Source organism: Phyllobates terribilis, unplaced genomic scaffold, assembly GCF_046119375.1.
Source record: "Phyllobates terribilis strain yellow unplaced genomic scaffold, ASM4611937v1 Scaffold_1__5_contigs__length_1240528914, whole genome shotgun sequence".
NCBI classification, from domain to species: domain Eukaryota; kingdom Metazoa; phylum Chordata; class Amphibia; order Anura; family Dendrobatidae; genus Phyllobates; species Phyllobates terribilis.
The window spans coordinates 238,377,889-238,395,106 of record NW_027362761.1 but is presented as its reverse complement, the minus strand read 5'-3'; the positions used below and the strand labels follow the sequence as shown (position 1 = coordinate 238,395,106).

General features: G+C 40.1%; 1 protein-coding gene across 2 annotated transcripts in view; it reads left to right on the top strand.

The window, feature by feature from the left end:
* Positions 1-17,218, top strand: part of LOC141255734 (uncharacterized) — a 971,797-nt gene that overhangs the window by 658,664 nt on the left and 295,915 nt on the right. Inside the window, exon 3 of one of the 2 annotated variants that reach the window (XM_073671120.1) lies at positions 2,980-2,994. The exons of the other annotated variant lie outside the window; for it this stretch is intronic. Coding sequence (XP_073527221.1) covers positions 2,980-2,994 — 15 coding nt within the window. The remainder of the gene's footprint in view (positions 1-2,979; positions 2,995-17,218) is intronic. 2 annotated transcript variants of the gene reach the window in all.

Genomic DNA, 17,218 nt, shown 5'->3' with positions numbered 1-17,218 from the left:
GAATGCCATTGGGGACCATGGGGTGCGGATATACATGCGTTTTTCAAGCGTTTACGCTGCGGAAATTCCGCAGCATATACGCTTGAAAAACGCTACGTGGGCACACAGCCTTAGTCTGTCAGTGATTTGAGACTGGGACGGTGGTTCATCTTGCAACAAGAAAAAGACCCAAAGCATACTGCTAAAGCAACATGCGAGTGGTTTAAGGGGAAATGTGTAAATGTTTTGGAGTGGCCTAGTCAAAGCCCAAACCTTAATCCAATTGGGAATCTGTGGTCAGACTTGAAGATTGCTATTCACTAGAGGAAACCATCTAACTTAAAGGAGCTGGAGAAGTTTTTCCTTGAGGAATAGGCAAAAATCCCAGTGGCAAGATGTGGAAAGCCCATAGAGACTTATTTAAAGCAACTTGCAGCTATAATTGCCACTAAAGGAGACTACAAAGTACTGACTTTAGGGGTGTGAATAGTTATGCACACTGAAGTTTTCAGTTATTTTGTCCTATTTGTTCTTTGCTTCACAATAAAAAGAAAACCAAATGTTCACAGTTGTAGGTTTGTCCGTTACATAAACTGATGCAAACTCTCAAAAAAACAGTGAAATTCCAGGTTGTGAGTTAGCAAAACATGAAAAATGACGAATACTTTCGCAAGCCACTGTATTCTAAAAGGGCTGCCCAAGTCTTATTTTAGGATACTATTAGTATGCTATAAAAAAATCACCTGACAAATACAATACATCACACAAAAAAAGTTTGATATGGCTACGTCTACAAAAAAATAAAAAAGTTATGTGTGGACATTAAGGCAAAATTAGGCCTGTTTCTTAAAGAGTTTAAAGAAGCCAAAATAAAAATTGAACTCACTTTTTTACAGTTCATTGGTAAAACACAAGTTAAAATTAAGTACCATTAAAAGAAATGGTACCACATTTCACATCTTTGTTTGAGGCTGTAAAATGGACAGAATGAAATGGGCTGTGGGCCTTTTTTCTGTGTGATTCTGTGTCTGACAACAGCTGAAATTTACTAAAGAAGCGGATCCATTTCCTTATTCTTCTTACTGCCTCTCTGGAAGGTGCTGGAATGGGCAAATGTGAAAAATTCTCCCTATTGAACTACAACATACCCCAGCACTATCAGGATGTTCTGCAGTTTGTGAGGCAACACAACAAGCTTGTCTTGTGGAAACCAAAGACCATCAAGTTCATCTGAACAAATATTTATAAAGTCTATGCCAAAGCTCCCTGATGGCTCATCTGACACTGTTTGGAAGAAATGCAGGTTGAACAACAGGCACAAAGGCTTGCCATGGTTGGTCAATGCTTGTCCATGAGCTTCTATATGCAACACAAGGTACTACATGAGGTGCCCATTTGCTGAGAAACACCCTTGCACCTCTTCTGTCAGTGCCCATTTGTGCAAGCATTGTTGCCTGTCGTGGAAATCAGATTCTATTCCCAGGAGCAGCCTAGTTTTGCACTGCATCTGTCATGGCTCAGTTTGGGGATTCAATCCAGCGACCTGTTACAGTGTGGTCGGTTTCCCTGTCTGCTGAGCTATTGCCCTTTCTTCCCTGTCTAAATGCTGATGGTTTTTATCGTCTTTGTTTTCCCTTCTTGATTTGCTTCCCTCCAGGTGTTTCTTATTTTCCAGTTTTGATTTGCCCTATTATATTCTGGATGTGGTTTTATATGTTCACCCTTCACTACACTTCTTTGCTGGCTATACAGTACTTCTAGGTGGATTTGTGCTAAGGAGTTCCAGCTCTTCGGTTATGGGATTTTCCCTGCTAAGCAAACTGTTGGCAGTGGATTAATCCATCTACTGTCCAGCCTTTCAACAGTGAATATATATTTATTCAGAAACAAAGATAACACATCTTACAACTGGTATTTCATATAGTTTAGGACCTTAGCATCTTGTCTGTCAGCTTGCAAAGAGAAAGCAAAATGTGTTCCAGCTACACACATAGTGAACAGGAACTTCCTATGTTTTTTTTTGTTTTGCTTTTAACAGTGCTTTACAGTCAATACAACACTATTGCTGGAGAGAGAAACTCATGCACTATTAGCAAACTAGTAGTTGTTGCAATATATACAATAATAAGCATTATTCCAACACAAACACTGTTTGTATTCCTGCAGAGTATCTGTTGGTCTATCTTCCAAGCACCTTTTCCATTGACCACAGTTAGGATTCTGGGAGGTTATTCTTGTTTCCTTCATTTTTGGTTGTCATTAGTTTTCCCTCTCTCTCCTTTATGAACATGCTTTAAGTTTTCTCACCCTGGGTCTTAGTGTCCACTTGCACACTTTCCTCTCCTCTTGTTAGCATGTTTGTAGGGCCTCCCCTCTGGTTCCTCAGGAGGGACAAGAAACCCCTCAATGGTCTTTTCGGGAGTCAGGTCCAAGGTGGTGTTTTTAGTTTTGTAACTAGAGACTGTCTAGTCTGTACAGGGACCAGCAGAGTGTGGGTGTGACTTCTCTTTGTAATAGGTCTTCCTTATCCCTGTTACCCATGTGTGAGTGTGTCACGTTCATAATAGCATCGTCATATACTGTGTATATGTATTTCATGACTGATTGAAAAAAAAATATTTTTATTAATCCTAGCACAGCTGTCTATAGATGTCTACAGGCTTCTAGTTTGTCTAGCATCCTTTGTCATGTTGCAGGGTTTGCTAAAGTGACAAACTTTGATTTCTAGCTATCTCCAATAGGCGGCACTAGCTAAACTGTTTTCCTCTTATGGGGAGATCTAATGTGTATATTATTCCATTGGACCAGCTGGAACCCCTTAATAAGAACATTATTATGAGAAAAAGAAACGGAAATATTACATATAACCGTTAAAGTAAAAAGAAAAAAAATCGGATGTCTGGAGTCCAAAATAAAGGAAGATGTGGTTTGTAATAAAAATAGTCATAGTTATAGAGTGGAAGAAAACATTTTGTACAAGTGAGTATCACTGTGTATTATAGCGGGAGCTGGTACAGCACTGTGAAATATCCTATTACTAAAACACTTAGATAGATTTATAGACTGTGTCTGGGGATTTCCTGGTGCCTGCTCAATAAGGCCACATTAATGTCGGAGATGGAAATAGCTCTTTAAGCTGTTAATCATATTTTTCCAAATTTTGTAAGTATTTGTCTTTTATAAAAAATTTTGTATGAAACATTAGGGCCCTAGTAACACCCCTGCTCAGCTATAAACTAAAGGGCAGAATAAGTAGATATCAAATAGTGATGTATCTAATTTTAGTGACACTGGATATGACTAAAGAAAATCTATCATTTGGAACAAACACTCAATCTGGAGTCCAGGGGACTGTTCTACATACTGACTGACAGCTATCTATGTATGTATATTCATAGAAATACATCCACAGATTGGCTGCAGTGGTCACACGCCAACCAAGTCGGAAGACATGGAGAGAAGACCGGTTGGGGACATGGCCAGCAGTACACAGAAGCAGTGGGGGTTTGGTGGGTATGTGCTAATTATTTTTTTAGCACACTAGGGTCATACATTAATTTGAAAAAAAGATGGAAAACTCCTTAATATTCTATTTTTAGATCATTCTGTCTTTTTATTGTGATAGATTCCTTTTTAAATAATTTACTGTATTTATAAATACCAAAAATAAGCCTACGTAAAAAGAAGCGCTTATGTTGAAACACTGAGTCAGCAGCCATTCAGTCTTTCCTAGGCAAACCTATAGGATTCGATTTTTATCCATATCCTAATATTTCCCCAGAATATTATGGGTTGTTTCTCGCCTGACCTCTGCAGCCAATCAAAGACTCTGAAGCAGTCATGTGATCAGAGAATGGTGCAGTCATCCCTTTTGGTACTGGAAATGACCACAGATCACCCTGGGCTGAATCCACGAGGATAACATCAAGTGAGTTTATCAATTTTGTTATTTAGGCAGAATATTCAGTCAAGATTGCATTTAGCCCAGGCAACCAGTTTAATCGCATCATAGGGCTGGGTTCACGTACCCCCAGAATTGCCAATCTGATTATTTCTTATCTAAAAACCTGGACAACTAGCATTTCTTATACACATAGTGGAAAACCATAATAAATCATGAAGATTATAAGTGTTATATTTCCACAGACCATAATACTGATATGAACAGATTGGCATGTACTGTTAGCCACAAAATGATGATAATTACGATTGCAATCTGTACAAGGCCCTTCCAGCTTCAAAGAGAATCATGGATGAAGCCATCTCTTTCATTGTTAGCCAAGGTTCACACTGGGATTCTGTCTGTTATAGCAACAGAAGAAAATAACTGCTCCCAGAAACAGATCTATCCCATGATTAACACAAACAGTTTGGTTTACGGTAGGGTATTCATTACTGTATCGGATAGAAATCTGCACTTTTTCTATCATCAAAAATGACCGAACTTGGGACAGGGCATCCTAACAGTGATTTACTCAGACGTAAGTGTGAACCTAGCCGTACTGGAAAAAGTCCTCTATTTTAGGGACAGTCCGTACATTTACAGATAATTGGTAACGCAGGACACCGACTAGTTTTGATCCCCTATACTCATTCTTTGCATTCTACTTAGTTGTGGATTTTCAGAGTACAATCTGCACCCCCAATCCATTGCAACAAATGCGCCACATCTAAACATCCAAACACGCTCACACTTGGTGTGAGAGATAAAAAGTTGTAAGGTACAATATGCACAAGTCTACACAAAAAAGACATTTGTTCTATTTAATCCAGAAAACACCAACATAGGAAATTGTGATTTTACGTAATGCCAATATTTCCTATGAAGGCACACAGGAAGGACGAAAACCACATGTCTAAATTCTACAAGCGCTAAGCTATTATAATAATAGGAGAATCTTTCTATTATAATGTGGCAGAAGTTTTTGTACAAGCCTTTAACGCTGTGGAGAGAATTACCACCATTATAACGCTCGTTCCCAGAAATTCAAGATCATATAAGGTAGTATCTGTATGTTTCCATCTATATAGAATCTAACAGAGACCATAGATAATAAGGTACAGTCATCTTTTAATGCAAATATATTAGAAAAGTCTTGCCAATGTTTTTTTGGGTGAATGGAATAATACAGATTTTTTTTTGTATTTTGTCTCTTGACACAAGTAACAATATACTCGTTACCATATTTGTACTTTAATGTTCTTAGGCATCGGTAGTGACGAAGACGTGATCTAGAAGGTTTTTGTATGGGTCTGGTCTAATGTGCTATATAGCGGGTACAGCACAGTGACATACTCTGATACAAAAACTTTTGAGTTGAAGTATTTTTCAAAGTTGATTTTTATTTTCTGATGCTTCACGGCCAATACCACCAGCAACAATACATATACACAATGTTTTCTTTGTTTAGAGATGACATTCTGAAACTTGCTACAGAAAAGAAAAATGTGACAGATACTCCAGAAAATGTGGTCGACCTCTGTGAATTCTGGCAGTCCTGTCTTATTAACAGTGGTTAGTGGACATCACTCCTTTAAAGAAACCATATGATTCATGCTGCCCGAACCATACACACAAGTCTGTCAGCTTAATAAACATCGTAATATAGCATATTAAAGCTATTGTTCTGTACTTTTGGAAGACAAAAAACATCTGCGTGACAGAGAGGCAAATCAGGGATGTTCGTGGGCTTATCCGATTTTTTGGTGCGAACAAGCCGGAACCCCGAACACGACCCCGACTTTGAAATGCCGAACAAATTCGCTCAACACTAATTAAAAGTTCTGAAAAAATACACATGATGACTAGACACACAGGTGTGATTCAGGTGTATTTGTGAGTAAAGTACTACCTCTTCCTCTCCCCACCTCTTTTTGCACCTCTCTGCAGTGACTTACGAATTGTGATGTATAAATATATACAAAGGAGAAAACGAATTAATGTGTTGGTTTATTCTTTCAGGTTCATCACACTGTTTACATCCAGCCACTGCCGACGCTGCAAATAGCTGATCATGGGGGTGCGCCATCGATCCAATATTGATGACCTATTCCAAGGATAGGTTATCGATGTCAGTGTTATGGAAAACCACTTTAACTCCTTAACCCTCGTAACAGATGTATCTATCATGGAGCAGGTCAGGGTGTATGAAGCAGGCTCAGGAGCTAAAGGCAATGTTAAATAGCTGGCATCTGCCTCTAACAGAAGTGACCACAGCTGAGCTCCAATCGCTGCTGTTTAGTGGTGGGCGAATCCGTCATTGTTCGGGTTCGGCTAATATAGCCGAATACTAAACAATTTTTTAAAAGTTCGGGTTCGAGTACCAGAACAGTACCCAAACCCGAACATGGACCCCATTCATTTGAATTGGGGACCCGAATTTACCTGGTTTCCAGCTCTGTCATTTGCGTCACAGTGCAGGAAACACAGGCTCTGATCGGCGTTAATAGCATTACTGCGGTCAGAGCGCTGTGGCATCATGGTGACAGGTGTCAGCATGATGCCACAGCTGTGACAGTGACCCGACGGTAAAAAGCTTACCACGGGTCATAGGCCTCCATCAGCCGGTGCCTCCTGCCATAGGAAACAGCGGGCACAGGCGCCGCTGGATGGGAGCAGTAGTCTCCCATCCGCTGGCGCCTGTGCTGTGCTGAATGTAAAAAAAAAATGTTAAAATTAATAAAAAATATTAAAATGAAAATAAAACACATTACACTCACCTACACCTTGTCCCCAATGTTCGCCGCCCCCGCAAAAAGTAAAAAATAAAAAAACACCATATACTCACCTTACACCTAATCTCCGAAGCCCACGATCACCTGTAATAAAAATAAAATAATAAACCAACCTCATCCTTACCTTTCCGAAGCAGTCCAAATAACGAAGGTCCAACGAACATCCCATGAACAGAGCTGCCACACTATATGTGACCGCTCTGTTCATTTGCCCGCAATACACTGACTCAGTTTATTCCCAGCAAATGAGGTCCGTGCATGTGCAGTGAGTATTTTCCCACCATGCAATGAGTTGAAAATACTCACTGCGCATGTGGTAACCTGATTTGCCGGGAATACAGAGTTAGTGTATTGCCGGCAAATGAACAGAGCAGTCACATACAATGTGGCTGCTCTGTTCATGGGATCTTCATGGGACCTTTGTTATTTGGACTGCATCGGAAAGGTAAGGATGAGGTTTATTACAGGGGACGTTGGCTTCAGCTGGAATGAGCGTGACAGTAAGAATGGTTTAATTTAGAATATTAAAGGAATTCTGTCTTTATTTGAAATAAAATATTTTATTCTGGGTGTGGGTGTTTTTATTTTACATTTTACCTTCACTATGGGGTTAGTAATGGGGGCGTCTTATAGACGCCTCTCCATTACTAACCTGGGCTTGAAGTCAGCTGGCATTATAAGCTGACATCAACCCCAACCCTATAACTCCACTTCCACCACTACAGGGCAGTGGGTAGAGCAAGGCAAAGTGCCAGAATTGGCGCATCCTACGGATGCGCCATTTCTGTGGTGGCTGAGGGCTCCTGTTTCTAGCCTCAGAGGGGGCCAATATTCATGGCCCCTTCCTAGGCTATTAATAACAGCTCCCAGCTGTCTGCATAGCCTTTTCTAGCTGTTAAGATAGGGGGTCCCATCATCATTTTTTTGGGGGGTCCCCCATTTTAATAGTCAGTAAAGGCTAAGTATACAGCTGGGGGTTGATATTAGTAGCCTGGGAAACTCCATGGGTATTACCCCATTCCCAGGTTAAAAACATCAGCCCCAGTTGTCCACTTTCCCTCTGTTGGTTAATAAAATTACGGGGGACCCCACACCATTTTTTTCCCATAAATTTAATCATTTATTAATAAATTACATGAACAGTAAGGTACACACCCAAAGGACGGATTATATATATATCACATATTTATATCTATCTGCATATTTATCTATTATCTATATATAGATAATATACACTGCTCAAAAAAATAAAGGGAACACTTAAACAACAGAATATAACTCCAAGTAAATCAAACTTCTGTGAAATCAAACTATCCACTTAGGAAGCAACACTGATTGACAATCAATTTCACATGCTGTTGTGCAAATGGAATAGACAATAGATGGAAATTATTGGCAATTATCAAGACACCCTCAATAAAGGAGTGGTTCTGCTGGTGGGGACCACAGACCACATCTCAGTACCAATGCTTTCTGGCTGATGTTTTGGTCACTTTTGAATGTTGGTTGTGCTTTCACACTCGTGGTAGCATGAGACGGACTCTGCAATCCACAGAAGTTGCTCAGGTAGTGCCGCTCATCCAGGATGGCACATCAATGCGAGCTGTGGCAAGAAGGTTTGCTTTGTCTGTCAGCGTAGTGTCCAGAGGCTGGAGGCGCTACCAAGGAGACAGGCCAGTACACCAGGAGACGTGGAGGGGGCTGTAGGAGGGCAACAACCCAGCAGCAGGACCGCTATCTCCATCTTTTTGCAAGGAGGAACAGGAGGAGCACTGCCAGAGCCCTGTAAAATGACCTCCATTTGCCACAGAACACCAGGATTGGCAAAGTTGCCACTGGCGCCCTGTGCTCTTCACAGATGAAAGCAGGTTCACAATGAGCACATGTGACAGACGTGACAGAGTCTGGAGATGCTATGGAGAGTGATCTGCTGCCTGCAACATCCTTCAGCATGACAGGTTTGGCAGTGGGTCAGTAATGGTGTGGGGTGGCATTTCTTTGCAGCCCTCCATGTGCTCGCCAGAAGTAGCCTAACTGCCATTAGGTACCGAGATGAGATCCTGAGACCCCTTGTGAGACCATATGCTGATGCAGTTGGCCCTGGGTTCCTCCTAATGCAGGACAATGTCAGACCTCATGTGGCTGGAGTGTGTCAGCCGTTCCTGCAAGATAAAGGCATTAAAGCTATGGACTGGCCCGCCCGTTCTCCAGACCTCAATCCGAATGAGCACATCTGGGACATCATGTCTCGCTCCATTGCACCACAGACTATCCAGGAGTTGGCGGATGCTTTAGTCCAGGTCTGGGAGGAGATCTCACAGGAGACCATCCGCAACCTCATCAGGAGCATGCCCAGGCGTTGTAGGGAGGTCATACAGGCACGTGGAGGCCACACACAATACTGAGCTTCATTTTGACTTGTTTTAAGGACATTACATCAAAGTTGGATCGGCCTGTAGTGTGTTTTTCCACTTTAATTTTGGGGGTGACTCCAAATCCAGGCCTCCATTGGTTAATAAATTTGATTTCCATTGATGATTTTTGTGTGATTTTGTTGTCAGCACATTCAACTTTGTACAGAACAAAGTATTCAATGAGAATATTTCATTTATTCTGATCTAGGATGTGTTATTTGAGTGTTGCCTTTATTTTTTTGAGCAGTGTATATAAAATGGGAGGCCACATCACACCCACCTCCCTAAGACACAGGGAGTGGATGATGGTTATAGAACCCTGAGGCTAAACAATGACCTCTGGATTTGCCAGCTACGGTGGCCTGTTAGGCGCCACCATAAGCGGTCTTATAGGCATTTTGTGAGTATAAAACTGACAGATCTAATACCCTATAATGCAGAAATATTGCAAGGTGTTAGACAAATGATCAGATAAATGAAGATGACGTAAGTCCTATAAAGGGACTAAGTAAATAAGTTAAAAATAGTTAAGAATAAATTGCAAAAATATAAACAACCGACAAAATAAAGAATGAAAAAAATCACAAAAAATATTTTGACAATAAATACACATTTTTATGTGAAAATAAAAAATAAGCAATATAAGTACACATATTTGGTTTCACAACATCCAGAATGTCTTGATCTATAAAACTGTTACACTATTTAATCCCTACAGTGAATAGCATAAAAAAATTAAAAACAAGTTAAAAACATGTCAATTACGCTATTTTTTCATCATACCGCTACACAAAAAGTGGAATAATGCAGAATCAAAAAGTTGTATCTAAATAAAAAACATATCACTGAAAGAGGACCTCTCAACTCAAAAATTACCACCAAAAATAATAAATACCTCACTGACTGCGGTGGAACAAATGATAAAATATAACTTTTAATAATATATAAAAATAGCAATACACTCAATCTACCGTGCTTGTGTGCAGTCTACCCAGAGTGTGCCTGCATTAGCAGGACACGCCATGGATATTAATAGACCTAAAAAGGACAACTACAGTGCATTCTGAAAGTATTTGGCCCCCTTGAACTTTTCTACCTTTTGCCACATTTCTGGCTTCAAACATAAAGATATAAAATTCTAAATTTTTTGGGAAGAATCAACAACAAGTGGGACACAATCGTGAAGTGGAACGAATTTTATTGGATATTTTAAACTTTTTAAAAAAAATAAAAAATGAAAAGTGGGGCGTGCAATATTATTCGGCCCTTTTACTATCAGTGCAGCAAACTCACGTTCCAATGGGGTCACAGTTTTTAATATAAAGATCCATTGGGCCTCCTTTCTCAAAAATTGGCATGATCACCCCCCCTGGGAGATGATCTAACTAGGGATGAAACACGTCGAGGTGTGATGTGAATGTGCTCCCCTGCTAAGAATGAAGCAGTGTGAGCTACATTAGTATTTACTGGCTACCAATGAAGCAGTGCAATATAGGAGCTAGAGTTCAATTTCCAGGCAGTAACCTGTGTTATAGATTATAATATCTGGGGGAGTCACCTGCATTAAACTTCAAGGTGCTCTGGATGAATGAGGGCTACATTGATGTTTAGAGAGCTCTGTGCTAAGGTTCTACTTTAGGCAATTGGGCTATTGTGCAATATATGATTGCACTTTATGAAGGGGGTTTTCCCTCTCCCTTCTGGTTTGTGTCCCCCTCTTTGTATGCCCTCTCTCTTCAGCTGGGGATCTGAAATAGAAAGTGATAGTGAGTTTAGCACTTCTATATATTATGAGCTGATGTTGGACATTTAGTTGTCCTTTTTAGGTCTATTAATATCCACGGCGTGTCCTGCTAATGCAGGCACACTCTGGGTAGGCTGCACACAAGTACGGTGGATTGAGTGTATTGCTATTTTTATATATTATTAAAAGTTATATTTTATCATTTGTTCCACCGCAGTCAGTGAGGTATGTAAATAAAAAACATATCAGATCAAAATCTGCAATGCAAGTCAATAGGTCAGAGAAAAAATCAGACTGCACTCAGATGATATCTGGGTGCGGTCGGATTTTCACGGACTGTCAGAAAGGAGAGTTTTGAGAAACTTTTTTTTTCTCCACGTATGAGCAAAACTGATGACACTCGGACCACACTCTGATCAAACTCTGATCAAAGTCTGATCCAAAAAAATCAGTCTGTTTCCCTCATACATTGAAAAAACAGATTTCTGATTGATCCCTGACTGTGCAAAAGTACCAAAACATAAAAAGCATATACAACCCCTGGCAAAAATGATGGAATCACCGGGCTCGGAGGATGTTCATTCAGTTGTTTAATGCTGTTGAAAAAAAGCAGATCACAGACATGGCACAAAACTAAAGTCATTTCAAATGGCAACTTTATGGCTTTAAGAAGCACTAAAAGAAATCAAGAAAAAAAATGTGGTACTCAGTAAGGGTAATTTTTTTCAGACCAATCAGAGGGAAAAAATTATGGAATCACTCAATTCTGAGAAAAAAATTATGGAATCATGAGAAACAAACACACAAAAGAACGCTCCAATACATCACTAGTATTTTGTTGCACCACCTCTGGCTTTAATAACAGCTTGCAGTCTCTGAGGCATGGACTTAATGAGTGACAAACAGTACTCTTCATAAATCTGGCTCCAACTTTCTCTGATTGCTGTTGTCAGATCAGCTTTGCAGGTTGGAGCCTTGTCATGGACCATTTTCTTCAACTTCCACCAAAGATTTTCAATTGGATTGAGATCCGGACTATTTGCAGGCCATGACATTGACCTTATGTGTCTTCTTTCAAGGAATATTTTCACAGTTTTTGCTCTATGGCAGGATGCATTATCATCTTGAAAAATGATGTCATCATCCCCAAACATCCTTTCAACTGATGGTATAAGAAAACTGTCCAAAATATCAATGTAAACTTGGGCATTTATTGAAGATGTAATGACAGCCATCTCCCCAGTGCCTTTAGGCTGACATGAAGCCCCATATCATCAATGACTGTGGAAATTTGCATGTTCTCTTCATTCAGTCATCTTTATAAATCTCATTGGAACGGCACCAAACAAAAGTTCCAGCATCATCACCTTGCCCAATGCAGATTTGCAATTCATCACTGAATATGACTTTCATCCAGTCATCCACAGTCCACCATTGCTTTTCCTTAGCCCATTGTAACCTTGTTTTTTTCTGTTTAGGTGTTAATGATGCCTTTAACAACCTTCCCATGTTGTTTGTATTTGGTACAGATTTTAGACACAGCTGACTGTGAACAACCTACATCTTTTGCAACATTGCGTGATGATTTACCTTCTTTTAAGAGTTTGATAATCTTCTCCTTTGTTTCCATTGACATCTCTCGTGTTGGAGCCATGATTCATGTCAGTCCACTTGGTGCAACAGCTCTCCAGGGTGAGATCACTCCTTTTTAGATGCAGTCTAACGAGCAGATCTAATTTGATGCAGGTGTTAGTTTTGGAAATGAAAATTTACAGGGTGATTCCATAATTTTTTCCTCAGAATTGAGTGATTCCATAAATTGTTCCCTCTGCTTGGTCTGAAAAAAATTACCCTTACTGAGTACCACATTTTTTTTCTTGATTTCTTTTAGTGTTTCTTAAAGCCCTAAAGTTGCCATTTGAAATGACTTTAGTTTTGTGCCATGTCTGTGATCTGCTTTTTATCAACAACATTAAACAATGAATGAACATCCTCCGAGCCCGGTGATTCCATAATTTTTGCCAGGGGTTGTATAAATCTGGTATCTCTGTAATACTACTGACCCAAAGAATAAAGCTTTCTTATCACTTTTACCAAATGGTAAATCAGCGTAAAAAATAAAAACAATTCCTGAATCACTGTTTTTTATTTATTCTGTCTCCAAAAAATCTGAATAGAAAGCAAAATAGTACCAATAAAACTTCAACTCACCCTGCAAAAAACAATAACTCATATGACTGCAGCAAAAAATAATAGAAAAATGTCAGCTCTCAAAATGTGGTTGGTGTTGCGAAATATTTTTATGTAAAAAAGCATATTTGATGTGTAAAATAAATAAATAAAAATTCCTGTAATTATAATTATACAATTAATGTAACTATACTGACTCCTTGACCCTGTAATTATACTGACTCCAAGAATGATTTGCCATTCATAACTTATGATGAACAGCGTTTAAAGAAAAAAAACAGCAATTTTTGAACTGCTGGTGATTTGTTCATTCTGTCTTCTAAAGATCACAATAAACCTCATTTCACATTTTACTTGTGAAGTACACTGAGCACTTACGTCAGGGTCACAGTCTGAATCTCAGTTATACGTGATTCAGATATAACTTCCGTCAAGTCCATTCAGTATATTGAGGCAGATGGAGTCACTTTGGACTCCATATGGAGTCTGATCTAGTGATGATCCATATTTTTAGCCATGCACAAAAGTGTGGTTGACCACAGTTTTGTGCACCTCTGAAACAACTGAGAAAAAAGAAAAAACAATGATCAGCTCACCCATTGATGTAGAAGATAGGCTTCCTCGCACGGAAACTGGCAGTGCCAACAGGAAAAGTATTCAAAAGAAAAGAATTATCCAGCGTGGAAAACAACTAAAACCACTGGAACAGAGGCCAAACGGAGTCAAGAGTAGCCCTGCTGCCTCATTATACTGAATGGACCTGACAGGAGTTATATCTGAATTACGTATGTCGGAGATTTAGACTAAAACCCTGATGTAAGTGCTTGGCATAGAACATAGGTAAAATATGGACCTAGCCTTAAAGTGAACCAAAATGTTATGTACCCCAAAATGGTGCAAATAAAAACATCAACTCAACCCACCAAAACAAGTCTTTACTCAGGTCTGTCATCTGTCAAAGGAAATAAAAAGGGTTTCCACATTACTCTTAGCATAAATGTTCTGGAAAGGCGACATGGCTCCCTCCAAAAGAAATCAAGTGAAATCTGTGCTCCCAAATCCAAATACCTGCCTGTTCCTTTCCTTGTGAGCCACACAGTTTGTCTAAACTAGAGATTGTGTCCACATGTAAGGCATTACTGTAGCAGGGAGAACCCACTAAATTTATGGGGTGCTTGTCTACAGAAGCACAATATGGCACAATGTATTGGGCACAAAGCTGCCATATTTGCAATTTTACTCTGCAACATCCCCAGCAATCCTAGTTCTGGAAAACACCCATGGAGTCATAATTATCATTGCAGCCATTAATGACCCAAATGGGTGTAATTTCCAAAATGTGGTTACCTGATTGGGTTTCTGCTGTTCCAGCACTTAGGGGCTCTGCAAATGATTCTAGCAAAATCTTCACTCCAAAATTCAAAAAGCATTCCTTTGCATCTCGAGCCCTGGCGTGTGGCAAAATAGTAATGTACAGCCACATATGGGCTATTGTCTTCTACTGCAGACATTGTGTAACAACCTATGGTACCATTGTTACCTATTTTTCCTTGTGAAAATGGAAAAACTGGGGCTAAAACAACATTTAAATGATAAAAATGTAATTATTTTGTCTTCACCACCAAATGTGGTAATTTATGGGGGCTTCTACAGTTCTGGCATTCAGGGGAACTACAAATGTGACATGGCACCCGCAAACAATTGCAGGAAAATCTGCACTATAATATGGTGCTCCTTTCCTTCTGCACTTTCCACTGTTCCTAAAAAGTAGTTTCTGACCACATATTGGTATTGATGTACACAGGAGAAACTGTGTAGCTAATTATGTGGTCCATTTTCTCTTATTTGTTCACTGTTTGTCTAAGGGCAGACATGATTTTCTTGTACATGTTTAGAAATGATCCATACAAAAAATATGAACAAAACCTGTTCCATTTAAAAGCCTTTCAATAACCATTGGTAGAGAATTCTCTCCCTCCTACATGCATTATTACCATCAGTTGGTCAAGTGGAGAGGAGAAATAAGGTTTACTCAATATTTTTTTCGTGCTATAAGATCTTTGAGCTCCCTTAGAGGAAGGTGCAGCAGGTGATTAGGAAAATAACTGACCTGACAACGGCCTCTGATCCAGAGCTTTTCCTTTTACATCACAGTAATATTCCCCTGTCCACATATAACCATTCTATACTGCACAATATGGTAATGACGGCAAGCACTTGCATTTCCATGTACAAAAAAAAGGACAAGTTTCTCCATGTATATTTCAAAATGGGACTTAAAATGGGACTAAACCTTGAAGACGGTTCATGTATGAAGAAACTAGTCGCATACATTGCTCAGGTGTGATTTTGGCCTATTTTTCCATATAAAAACTCTTCATATCCTGAAGGTTTTATGGGTTCCTTCTAAGAACCCTGAGCTTTAAATCCTTCCATAAATTTTCTATTGGATTCAGGTCACATGATTGTCTGGGCCATTCTAGCAGCTTTAGTATCTTCCTCTGAAACCAATTGATTGTTTCCTTGGCTGTGTGATTGTCTTGTGTTACTGAAATGTCCACCCTCATTTCATCGTCATCATCCTGGTAGATGGCGGCAGAATTTTATCAAGAATGTCTCAACGATTCCTTCATTCACCCTTCCTTCAATTACATGAAGTTTGACAGTGCCGTATGCTGAAGAGCAGCTCCACACCATGATGTTCGACTGTTCCAACACTCCTGACTCTATCTGGCCCTGGCTAGAGAAAACATCTATATGATATCTGTTCATTCAAGCCGTTCGGGATCGTAGTTTGTAACTTATAAATCCAACGTGTTTCCCTCTGTAGGATTCTGTTATCCCAGTCGCCTCCCCTGTGTGGGATCTTAACGTGATCAATCCTCATAAATTTTATTACCTCTTGGCATAGTCGACGTGGATTGGGCGCTCCATTGGCATAGATTTTTCGGGTGCCAGCCTCCCCTGACAGGTAGGGATCAGATTGTTAGAGGGTGCAATAGGGTTGTTTAGATCCATCTGTCAGGTCAGACTATATATGAAAATATCTGAGGTTGAGGTTGATGGTACAGTCCTTATACACCCTTTATGCCCAATTTCTGTCCCTGCCTTTAAAGTACCCAACCCCACCCTCTTGTTGAATCTAGAAGTTTGTCCTTAATTTGTTTAAATAATTTTAGACCCCAAGGAATGGATGGTGTATTTATTATGTCTCTGAGAATAATGTGCAACATTGAGAACTAAAATGTTATCATTTGCCCACTTTGTTTAAGATGCTATTAGCCTGGTAAAAGGTATGTTAAAAACAATTTACCCGTTGCACGTGGACTTGGTCGACTCAGGCCCCTTTGGGGATAATAGGGGCATTTCCTGACCAGCTACATGTTATATTCAGTTGTCAAGCACTGACACTCTTGGCACTATGGTAACAAGGTGGGAGGGCCGTGCGGATGTCCCGACACTCCAACCATCAGTCTCTCAGCTAACTGCGGGCATTCACTGCGCTGTTATCCAGGTGGGGCCATTTGCGGGTCACCAAGATGGCTTGTAGTTCAGCCACCGGATGGGGAGGGGGCAGTCCCAGAAGTGACGTCACCAGTGTGGATGTGACACTTTGCAGGCCACCACTAGGATTTGTGCTCCAACCACCGGATGTAGTGGGGGCGGTCCCGGAAGTGACTCGACCGCTGTATAGCGCGCGGTCGGCACCAGTTTAAAATGGTGAGGCAGTAAGAGCGGTGGCACAGAAGGCTCTAGCAAAAGGACCAGTGGCACCACCATTCAGAAGGGATGGTAATCTGGTATGAGCACCACCTGGAAATCTCCCCTGATGAATCTAGCCTAAAGAGGAAACGCGTTGGGAGTTTTTGTTTGCAATACCCACACGGGGATATAAGGGTTACAGGTACAGGGTCCTGAAAACTACACACGGCGGGGTTATTCCAATATGTAATCCTTATGTGTCTATTTCTGTTTTTTTGATTCCCCCATTATGACCATGCTTATATGTATTGTATCCCAGCGCAACAAAAAAATATTGATCATTTGGGAATGTGATTAAGTGTTATCCTGTAGGACTTGATATCCTTCTGGTAGATACACTTTGGCTGGTACAAGTTAGTATCAATACGAAGGATCATATAGTGGTGGACTAACC